Source organism: Erigeron canadensis, chromosome 1 (genome assembly GCF_010389155.1).
Source record: "Erigeron canadensis isolate Cc75 chromosome 1, C_canadensis_v1, whole genome shotgun sequence".
Classification (NCBI taxonomy): Eukaryota; Viridiplantae; Streptophyta; class Magnoliopsida; order Asterales; family Asteraceae; genus Erigeron; species Erigeron canadensis.
In genome coordinates, this window is record NC_057761.1 from 39,153,217 (window position 1) to 39,164,757 (window position 11,541).

General features: G+C 31.7%; 1 protein-coding gene and 1 long non-coding RNA gene across 2 annotated transcripts; both read right to left on the reverse strand.

The window, feature by feature from the left end:
- Window positions 1-881: 881 nt before the first annotated feature.
- LOC122610246 (S-adenosylmethionine decarboxylase proenzyme-like) lies at window positions 882-2,336 on the reverse strand. The gene has a single exon (XM_043783265.1). The coding sequence runs from the start codon at window positions 2,167-2,169 to the stop codon at window positions 1,090-1,092; it is 1,080 nt and encodes a 359-aa protein (XP_043639200.1). The 5' UTR covers window positions 2,170-2,336; the 3' UTR covers window positions 882-1,089.
- A 1,400-nt stretch (window positions 2,337-3,736) lies between these two features.
- On the reverse strand, window positions 3,737-3,975 carry LOC122610309. The gene is made up of 2 exons (XR_006325455.1): window positions 3,883-3,975; window positions 3,737-3,790 (listed from the first exon to the last, which is right to left on the reverse strand). It is a non-coding gene; the product is annotated as an uncharacterized LOC122610309 (long non-coding RNA).
- Between the last annotated feature and the right edge of the window lie 7,566 nt (window positions 3,976-11,541).

The window sequence follows — 11,541 nt, forward strand, 5'->3', positions numbered from 1 at the left end:
ATGACTATATTAAAACTTTCATAAAGAAGACCTTCAAAATACAAGTATATCACACTGAAGTTACGACGATATTACAAGTATATCACACTGAAGTTACATATTACTCGTACTAAAGTTTTAGTCCAAGTGGGTTTAACCAAATTTGACCTTATATGTTGTCCATTGAAGATTAAACCAACACACATTTGTGAGTCATACTTTGTTGGCCACCATATCCTATATTCCTATCTCTTCTCCAATTTTCCATTCCATTGGAAAGGTTCAATTATTTATTCCCACAAAGACCACTTGTACCTATATTATTCTTTTTCGTCAATAATGTACATTTTATATTTGTATTATTAGTACCAGTAAACGATATAATAATATTTTGTTCTTGTAGGATAAGTGTAGATCGTATCATTCTTAGTAGTACTTTTTCACTTTCTTTGCTAATCGTTTCATATTCTAACTCTATTATCTTAAGCTTTTGAGCAACCACATTGTCGGCCACTTGAACCCCACCTCCCGGATTTGAGCAAAGGAGCTTTACAAATCGTATCAAACTCCTCTTTCTAAAGTTAAATATGTATTTTGATAAAAATTTGTACAAAACTTATTTGGTTACAATGCGTAAGAAACTTGTTAGTAACTTGGATTTAAACGAGTGGACCAAAATGTGTTGAACCATAAAACAGATTTGTTTGTAACTAAAGACGTAATCCAAGTGAAAGTAATAAGGGGTGGCCATGCAAGAATTTTTGCTTATTGTTCCATGTTTAACAAGCAGATCGGCAATAGAATTTTATTTAGAGTGTTAGCAGATATTTAATTAAAGCTTAATTCTACATATTCACACAACAAAGGCAAAAATGGTGAAAGAATCATCAGATCACCAAAACTGAAATCAAAATGTAGCAAAATTGCCTATTAAACGAGAACATATGGGTAATGCGACCCAATAATCATCATAACAGAAACAGACTCAAGACAGCAACAAGAACTCAAATTAAAACCAGCAGAGCCAATACAAATGGCTTTTATTTACGAATTCAAGTAACAAGGAAACACGACACAGACGACACAACCCTTCTTCAATACATACTATAGCTACTGATACTCCTTTTCTTCATTTTCCTTCTCTTTCCAGCTGCCACCTTTCAGAACCGACCTAGGTGAACCACAGCAGCTGCCCTCCTTCTTCACAAACTTCTGGTACACAATCGAACCTTCACAACCCAGCTCTTCATAACTCTTCTCTTCCACATCGTACCCATCTACATTAATCGAACAGGTCTTCTCAAGTTTCTTGGATGCAACAGCTGCACCAACTGCAATAGAAAACTCACCTGGTTCAAAACAAGCTAGCACCCGTTGTACCAGCTGCTCAAGGCTATAGTCCTTAAAATCATACCCGACTGACTCAAAACTAGCATAACTAAACCCATCTTCAGGGGTAACATGAATGGTAGACACAGCACCATCCTCAATTGCATTCATGGAATACCCACATGGGTCAAATTCAAAATCACAGATATCTGACTCTGGGAGGACGTCACGTATGCCAGATTCATTAGTCATTGTGACAGCTGAGCTGTTTTGAGTTTTGTAGAAGACAGATGCTTTCTCACGGTCCAAACTAGTCATGCACATCTCGAGTGTGTACACTTTATCACGAGGAGAAACAGGTCCCGCAGAAGCAGAATAAACAAACCATTTTTGAGGCTTATCGAACCCACCCATTATGTATGCCTTGCTGCTCAAACCAAGCTTTTCAAAATGACCATCAAGTACAGATACTTCTTCGGTGAAGCTGCGGTGTGGGAAGGATTGAGCACCAGGAAAGATAAAGCTGCCACGAGTGTATCTCACTGACCGGACAGTGAGGGAAATAGCATCGGCAAGCTTCAAAATGGCTGGGATAGATAGAAGCAGTTTGGTAGTTCCACAGGTTTTGATAACCAACTTGTATGGAAAAACAAATAAACTGGACTCGGATAGAACGTATGAGTCAACATGCTCATTTGACAGTGAAGAGACAATTGTGCATTCAGCAGGGGTTAGAATCTCATCCAGTTGGGCTTTTGAAAGAACCCGGAGACCTTTCCCTTGAGGGTCAGCAAAGACGCTGGGCTCGAAGAACGTTACCTCGAGCCTCTTTTCGTAACCTTCGAAACCAATTGCAGACATGGCTTCCAACAGAAAAACTTAAACACCACCAAGGGAGTACAAAAAAACAGTAGGGAAACGAAGAAAAGGAGGAAAAAGGGGGACTACTAATATCTAATAACCTAATTTGGAAAGCAGTAAAAAAAGAACGTCAAAAGACGTTGACGGAAACTAGAGTGGAGAATATCAGGATGGTTTGCGAGCGCACTGCATCAATAAAACAAAAGTACATGATCAGTTTAAATGATAAACCAATGCAAGAATATACAATACAGAGCCACATTGTGGGAACAAAGTCTTACGTTGGAGTAAGCAGCCGATCTGAACTTCTTGATGCCTCCGTTTGGTCGAACGTCTTCAATGCTGTATCCTAGGGGAGCTTCATAAAACGATTTACTACTACTACTACTACTAGACTTTTTTCCACCTTTAGTTTCCATTAGAACATTCAGTTTTTCCTGTAGATCAAAGAAAACACAGTAGCCTTGGTTAAAACCAGAATAAAGGAAACTGGTATACAAAAATAAACATAAAGAACAAATTTTCACAAAATTTTTTACGAGGCATTTTACATTTTGCTTGGCCAGATATCAAAAACCATTAAGACAAAAAACAGTAAGCTAATCCAAGCATAAATCCACAAAATTTCCATTCTCATATAAAAGTACCAACTTTTAAGAAAAAAATTCCAACATCAATATGTAGATAGTAAATGCAGTGTAAAACAACTATTGTAACTTCAAAAACTTTAAAAACCATAAATAATGCAATAATCACTAAATAAAGTCAAGAAATTATAAGTGAATAATGAATCTTTGGTGCAGCCCATCATGATATGTATGTAAAGCAGAACATGATTGAGAAGAATAAAAAAGGCAAAAGTGCTTATAACATAACATATTGAAAAAAAAAACAGAAAATTTACATCAATACAACCTCATAAAAATAAGCCAAAATAACTATTTTACAGCAATAATTACAAAGCAGTGACTTTTAATCAAAGATAGCCATAATGAGGATCACATATATCCTAATAATGAATTTATATTTTAAAATAGCAAAGAGAAAAGTAACATTGCATATCATATAACAATTATGCACACATATGTATACCTTTAACAGAGAAAATCATACAAACAACCAATATCTTTCTTTTGAAAAAAAAGGCTAATCCTTTACATGATTATAAACAAAATTATCCTTCAAATATCATACAAATTTCATTAAAATAAGCCAAAGAAACAGTTTTAAGCAATAATTACAAAGCAGTGATTATTAATCAAAGATATAAATAATGAGGAGCACATACTCTAATAATGCAAATAATACAACAACCTTTTTCAGAAAAAAATCAAGATTTACAAACAACCAAAATTTTTATTTTGAAAAAAGGCCAAACCTTTACATGATTTTAAACAAAATTTTATAAAAATTGTTTTAAATACATCTATAATTGCTTATATATTATATATATATAACGACTTACAGAAAAAACACAAGATACAATTATAATGTATTATGCTGGTACATTCATATATATTCAAAACGAATCCATAAATTACAATAAAATAAAATAAAAAGATACTTACAATTCAATTTTTATAGGTGTATCTCCAATTGTACGTCTAATCACCAATCCGATCTGAAAACAAAAACCCTAAAAAATCAATAATTGAAGACAAAAGAAAGAAATTAAAAGCAAATATAATCATAATTTTATTTTATTTTACTCACAATTTAAGTAAATCAAAGGCTGATTTTTCAGATTTTAATTTTCTTTTTGTTAATTAGAAGGCAAGGGTGGCGCAAAAATTTAGGGTTTGATTTAAAGGATTGTTGTGGAGGAAGAAATGAGGGGATATTTATAGGGGATGGGATTTAATCTGAGCCACTACTTTTTTGAATAATTACGAAAATTGCCATTGGGTTTTTTGGGTGTGGTTCCCGAGATGGTTCGTATAGCGGTGTGTAGCATAAGAACCACGAGTTTCGAATAATGTGGAATAAAAGGCCGGATTTGTAAATCTAATTGTAATTCACTAATTTGGTTTTTAAATTTTGTGATTATTCTTTAATCATGTGAGTTGATCTGGTTTTTAATTTATGGAATCTAAACAAATCGCATGCGTTATGTATGTACATTTTTGGAAAGCTACTCTCACTTTTTTTCATTTTATAAAAATAGATATGTTTTCAAAATTATTTTATTTTAGGTAAATTATATATTGTTAATTGAGTAAAAAGAAAGGTAGAATAATGGGAGATCCCATATGGTTTTTTTTAAGTCACAAGTCACTTTAAACTGTTAACCACACAAAAATTAGATTCAGACTCTATTAAACCTGACGAATTGGTTGATTGATCGGACAATCAATCCAGGGGTTCACCGGGTCTTTTAACTCTAGCTAAAAACCTAAAAGTCCTTTGCAAGCGAACGGAATTTAACCTGAGACATGTATGTTATGCCAACTAGAGATTTTTTATTTTATCAAAAAAAATCTTTATAGAACTTATAGTTCTGTTTTGCCCTACGAAAAATTTGTTTCGCGTTGCAACGGCTTTACGGTGATCACATACGAAATATGCAAGAAAAACAAAAAAAAGACACCGGTGAAGATTTGATTTCGGTGCCAGCGATATCAGAAGAAAAATAAAGAAAGACACCGGTGGGTTTTTTGTTTGTGAGGATATGTGTTTCTAGGATGTGTGAGGCATTTTTTGTGTGGAAGAGTAAATTTGAAACTTAAAAAATAAAGTTGGGATATTTTATGAACAAAAATTATACTGAATTTCTTAAACTCAATCCTCTTTATAAGGAATTATAGATAGATAATCATCATATCCCATCAGCATAAAAGTGTGATATACACCTTAATAATGGATATTTGAATATAAAGCCAACTTTTAATGACATGTGACCTTGGAATTAATTAGTTATGACAACTAATTAATCTTTGTTATTTGAATATAAAGCCAACTTTTAAGGTTTGTTATTTTATCGAAATAAATCTTTGTAGAACATATTTTTTGTTTTAGCATAGAAAAGTTAATGATATGTTGTTGGAAATAGAATAAAAGTATTTTTAACATGAAATCATTTACGACGGGTTAGTCGGTTACCAATAGCATGCAACTTAATTTGTCATGTGTTATGTATGTATTCAATTGATATACTCTACCTTTTTCAGAATAGGTAAGCACGGAATGTAACTTAATCACGCCATATTTGCTTATTATGTGCTATGAACCTGAATATCGAGAGTCGCCAATTAAAACCAATTAGTATTGTAAGTTTGTGACAAAAGTAGGTCGTGATTTTATTAATGTATGATTGATGATTAATTATTTCCTTTTTGTAAACGGTAAACCTTGTTGTTAATTTAGGTCCGATTACATTCAAGTTAACTAAAGTTAATGTACTATGTTTAAAATTTTGATGATGATGACATATGACATAGTTTGTAGTTAAGATTCAAGGAGTAAAAAAATAATGATTTGTATGGACTAGACATACAAATTTGGTGTGTCATCATTTAATTTCCAAGAACCCGTCTATTTTTAGAACAATGTGGACTCTTATTGAACACTTGTCATTATAATGGACAGTTGTTACTAGTTTGAAATTGGTCTAGCTAACATGATCCGATCGAAGTAAATATCTTATTGGGTGTAGGTTGTTATCATTTAAAAACTAAAATTTCCGTAAAAACTATAAAACCGACAAAATCATAGTGTTTGAACAATTTTTTGTTTCACGCGCTATCAAAAACACATTGTGATTTAAAACTTAACACAATGTGTTATTATATTACACAATTAAAACACACTGTGTTAAATTCAGATCACATTGTGTTTTAGTCAGTTTTATAGTTTTCACGTAAAATTTAGTTTTCAAATAAACATTTCACTAGCAGCTCCCCGGCCAAACGTTTAGCGGTTTTCTAATTGACTAAACATCTGAGTAGTTTTCGTCCAAACCAAATATATATAAATTGAACAGCATCATATTCATTTGTTCTATGTGATCAATAAATCATCACGTGATATTTATCCCTCACATTGACGATGATGAGTACGTGTAGTGTCGAAAGGAGAACCTTATCGATTTTTTTATTTTATTTTTTTTCTGTAAGGAGAACCTTATCGAATTGCTTACCTCCTTTTCTCCCCGGCCACATCCAATTTCATTGGTATTACTTGTTGAAATGATCATCATATTTTGTGCATGAAATTTATTATATACTAGAAATAACAGATAAAAGATGAGAAACTCGCTCATCATAAATTGTTTCTTTCATAATATATAGACTATTGTAACTTCTTTAGAAAAACGAAAAACAATATTTATAATGTATTCACCCGAATGGATCACATAAACTATAGTTGATACATACTTGCTACTAATCACTCAATATACTAATTACGAGTAATACATAAGATTAATGAGTGTGAAAGTGTTTAATTGAACCTCAAATTGCGTCTAGTCTTAACCGGTAGGGCATAGTCGCTTTATGCCTTAATTAAAATCTTCGTGATTTACTTTGAGGGAAGATATGTTTATACGTGTAAAAAAAACATGATTTTGTTGATGAATATGACCTTTTAAGGTATGACTTGATCGAGCTGAAGTATCATAAGGTTTTTTTTTTTTTTGCAAATGTTATCAATCTAACTGGTTGATGCATCACAGTCGACTTTTTGAAGTGGCAAGTCTGTGTGGGGTTTTTCACTTGAAATGTTTGTTCATCTCCTAATTAAACTCTATGTAAAGGAGTAGAATTGGAAGGCCTCAATTTTGTATGTTGAAGTGTTCCCTAATATTATTGTTGCTTGGCTGTCTCTTCCAAAAAAAAAAACTTATAACGTTTAATTCTGTATCTTTCGGCTTGTCTAACATATCAAGGATGCATATGATAATGTGTATCCATGTTATGCCATTGTAAACCCATCAATTAAGACAGATTTTATATCATTATAGATACGTTAAAACCTTATTATAATTGCTATAGGGAAGGATTTGATTTGAAGATCCTTTCCTTGTCGCGCTTTTCATAGATACGAAGGTTAGGCTTCGTTTCGTGGAGAGGGCAACCATCCTAAGATCGTGGTTGCTTGCATATATATTACTCTACGTGTGATCCGATCGAGGGGTATATCATAAAGTATTCAAGTGTCACGTGGTATATTATTTTGAATTGGATTGCGTTCACTAATATTTATTTTATTATTTTTACAAAATACGTTTTGCCTTTTGTAATCACTAAATTTTGTCTATCGATAAATGAAAATTGTTTCTCTTGATGATATCCAATGCATATATGCCCATTTACTTGTTTTACTTGTAGCCACATATAAAATGGATAACTTGCAATTAGATGGCCGGGTATGGTATATATAACACCAATACACCATATAGCTATATCGCCTATTTTTATATATTGTCCATTATCATCCTTATTTGACACCAGATTAGAGCCAAACCACCTTACCGATGTATCTCCTTGCCACACATCATCTATATCTATGCCCTTTTAATTTCTTATTTGGAGCTTGTATGCAAATATCGTTTGACGGTTTGACCTAAACAGTTAGACCAACTGTAGACCAATGTATAGTAGCCGGCTTGGTTTGAGCTTTAATATTGTCATGGTTTGAACGGCATTTTAATTACAAGTAATCCCAAATGGCCAACCGAGTTGGACCATTAGCCTGATCATCCCTTTGACTTTTAGCAATATATACTACAAAAACTTCAACGATATATATAGTGTTTAACTAATTTTCGCCAAATAATTAAAATGTGTATTGATGTATCTATATGTTAGTGTTTATTTGAGATGCAAATGTACCAATTTAATGAATTTGAGATGAACAATAATCAATTTTAAGTGATATAGTCGTTAATAAGTATATGTATACCTAGCTACCTTTGGATTTGAACTGATCATGTACCATCTAAGAGGGATTGATATCTGATAAGTGTTATAGTCGGTCTAGTCTTATAAAGTGAAATTAACAATTTAAATAGTCATGTGAAGTATCTTATGTCCTAATTAAAGAATTTTCATAGTTGGTGGCGAACATATTATACGTGCGACATGGTAACATCTAATACTGTTTGATAATGAAAGCTTGTTTAATTAACTTCCAAAATACAAGGCACTAGAAATTTTTATAAAATAGTTGTCCATTCCACCGGCTGACCCAATCTTGGTGAATGAATGAACCGTGATCAACTCTCATTTGGGTCCACATAATCCCAAACCCGGCACCCCGCGGTCCATGATCAACTTACCTCATTTCTTTTCGTGCATTATGCATTAATTGCATACGGCTCTACACTAAACTATAAACATCTTTGTGATTTGAAAGTTTCTTACTTTCTTTTGTTTAACTTATTTCTCTTATTTAGTTTAAGCATAAATAATGCTTAAGCGATATTTATTTGTTAATGTATAAGAGATGGTTATATTTTATGTACAAAAAATCATTTAAGTATCTAATAACATAGTATTAAACATGACTTTAAAGACTACGTGTATCATTCCCGTTAAAAGAATAATTAAGGAGCTACTATAGAAAACAAATTTATACACCACATTATGTTATAGCATACACCACGTACAATTAATCTTTACCTCTACTTTTTCGTTTAATTAAAGTATACACTACTTAAAACTCTTATTTAACCCCTTTAATATTTGTATACATCAAATTATTTGTTTACTCATTCACTTAGCAATTATCTTTACCAAAAGGTCAACACTGCCAAATAAGTATATATATTCTACCATACCATTAATATTTTTAACTATTTCTATCTTTACTTGCAAAAGAAAAAGAAAAAAAACACACACACACACTATTGCACAAAGTCTGAAAACAATATTAGCCGGGTTGATGGTTGAAGCCCAAGTGTTGTTACACTTTTGCCGGATTGATGGTTTTTACTTTTGAGAAAAATTCACTTCTTTAGATTTCTATATGGACCTTTTACGCGAATAAACTTCGCAACTAGGAATTCATTTTTTCCGGATAATACAAACTTGTACAAAGTTTGAAAAGAATAAAGTTTGTATGGAGAATGGTGTATAAGAAACTTATTTTAATGGTAGGGTTCCCTTTATTTGTGGTGGATGGGTAGAAAGAAGCACATAAAAGGACAAAATGAGATTCTGAGATTGGAGAAGGTGATATATATGTGGCCCATTCATTGCCGAATGATAATAAAATAAAAAAATCTAAGGAATATATATAAGATGCTCTCTAGCTAGAATTAAGGCTTTTTATTCTTGTCCTTCCCACATTATTAGTACTATGCAATTGCACGTTCATGTTTATATTCGCGTGGATTGGTTTAACGAGTTACATATTCGAAACTTGTATATTTCAATTCAAATGATATATAATCATACATAGTATTATATTATATCTTTGTTTATATATAGAGTAATAGAGAGCTTTAAACTTCTGGAATTTGGTATGTGAATTTTTAATTTGGAAAATGAATGAGTTACTTACGTAATTAAAAGATGTTATCCTGCCTGATTGTAAGTTCAATTTTTTTTAAATTTGTTATTTTTTTAGTTTCTGTTATGTTTTGTAGTTATTTTTAATTGACATTAACCAAATAGCTCACGGTGCAATCTTTCTAGTTGCCGGCTCGCTTTTTCTAGTTTAATTTAGCTTTGTTCGGTTTTGCAAGTGTAGTCCATGTCTTTAGATATAAGAGTCATATGCCCACACAATGCGACAACGATGGTGGTAGTAGCGCAGGGTGATGACGGCAGCGACGACAATGGTGATGAATGTAAAAGTAATTGATGTTAAAGAAGGTAGTGTAAAAGATTGAGAAATTTATGTTGTAAATTATTTCATTAAAGGTATAATAAGTATATTAGGTCGAGATGTTTAACTGAATGAATAAAGGAAAGAAGTATATTAGATACTTCAATTCTTCAATTGAGATTTTAAAAAACGGATTGTTGCTTTATTATATATTATAAATATAAATTATAGATATAGATATAAATTATAGATATAGATATAGATTATAGATTATAGATGCAGATATAGATTATAGATTATAGATGCAGATATAGATATAGATTATATATTATAGATAAGAATACTTTGAATTGGGGAACATTATTCATAAGCTTAAGTTTTTCGAGGTGTTTCCTATAAAAACGTGAAAATTGTCAAGCTATGATGTGAATCCACGGAGTGTCAAATTTTCAATAACTTTGAGTACCATCTTCGAATATATGCTTCGTAAATGTATCCATAGAGGCGACTTTATAATATGGCATGTTCATATGCTAATAGCGATACATTGTCTTTAGTACCTTTTGACATACAACGATTTTTGTCCTTTCAGCGCAATTGCGCAAACATACGGTTTACTAGAAATGGGCCCATGCGGGCATTTCAAATAAAAATAAAAATCAGGCCCAATAGGCTTCTCAGAGGATAAAGTAGGAAACTAAATAGGCCCAGTCTAAAAATTACTCGGAACCCAATTCAATGGTAAAAGTATAAAACTAATTTTCTTCAAACCATTAACCCTAAATTGTAACCTAAGTCTTGTATATATATATGCTATCGAATGGGTTGGGCTTCTATCATGTTCATGGGCTTCGAGCTCCGTCACACGAACTGCTGCCTCGTGCTGACGTCATCACGACCTTGATGATGTCTTCTTTTCATCACGACCAGCCTCTAAACGACGGACAATAAAAGGTGCTCAGAAACTACACCTACAATTTACATTGTGCCCTCTTATAGTTATCTTATTTACCCTTGCTATTTGTTTTTCTATTTTCTAGCTCCCTCTTGTAGTACTTTTTTTTTTAAACCATAAAAGTTTTATGCTTCATCAAAAATAACATAAATTAATTTTTAGTTATTTAATATTTTGTTTTTTTTTTTTTTACATTTGTTTGTCAACTATTGGTGTTGTTTTTTTTTGTTTGTATATTTTTATGACTTTTTTTAATATTTTTCTGTTTTACATATATTTTTTTTGTTATTTTATTTGCATTTTTTGTTTCTTGGTTTTACTTTATTAGTATTTTATTTTTATTTATTTTTTTTTTTGGTTTTTAGAGTTTTTTCTTAAAGTTTCTTCTAATTGGTTTCTTCTTTGAGTTTAAAATTTTAAATATTTATTTCCTTTTTTGCTTTTTAAGAGTAAATATAAATATGATTTTGTGACTGTCGTATAGTCGTTCAAAAAAATGGATACCCGCGGCACCATTACTTTACTTTGATTTGATTTTTGGGTTCTATTTACAAATATTTCTTGTCTTAGATTTCAAACTAAGTTTATAGTAACGTTATTAAAGAAATCACTCTCTTTGTCGCTGCCCATTGGGCGGCCCCAAACTCTAT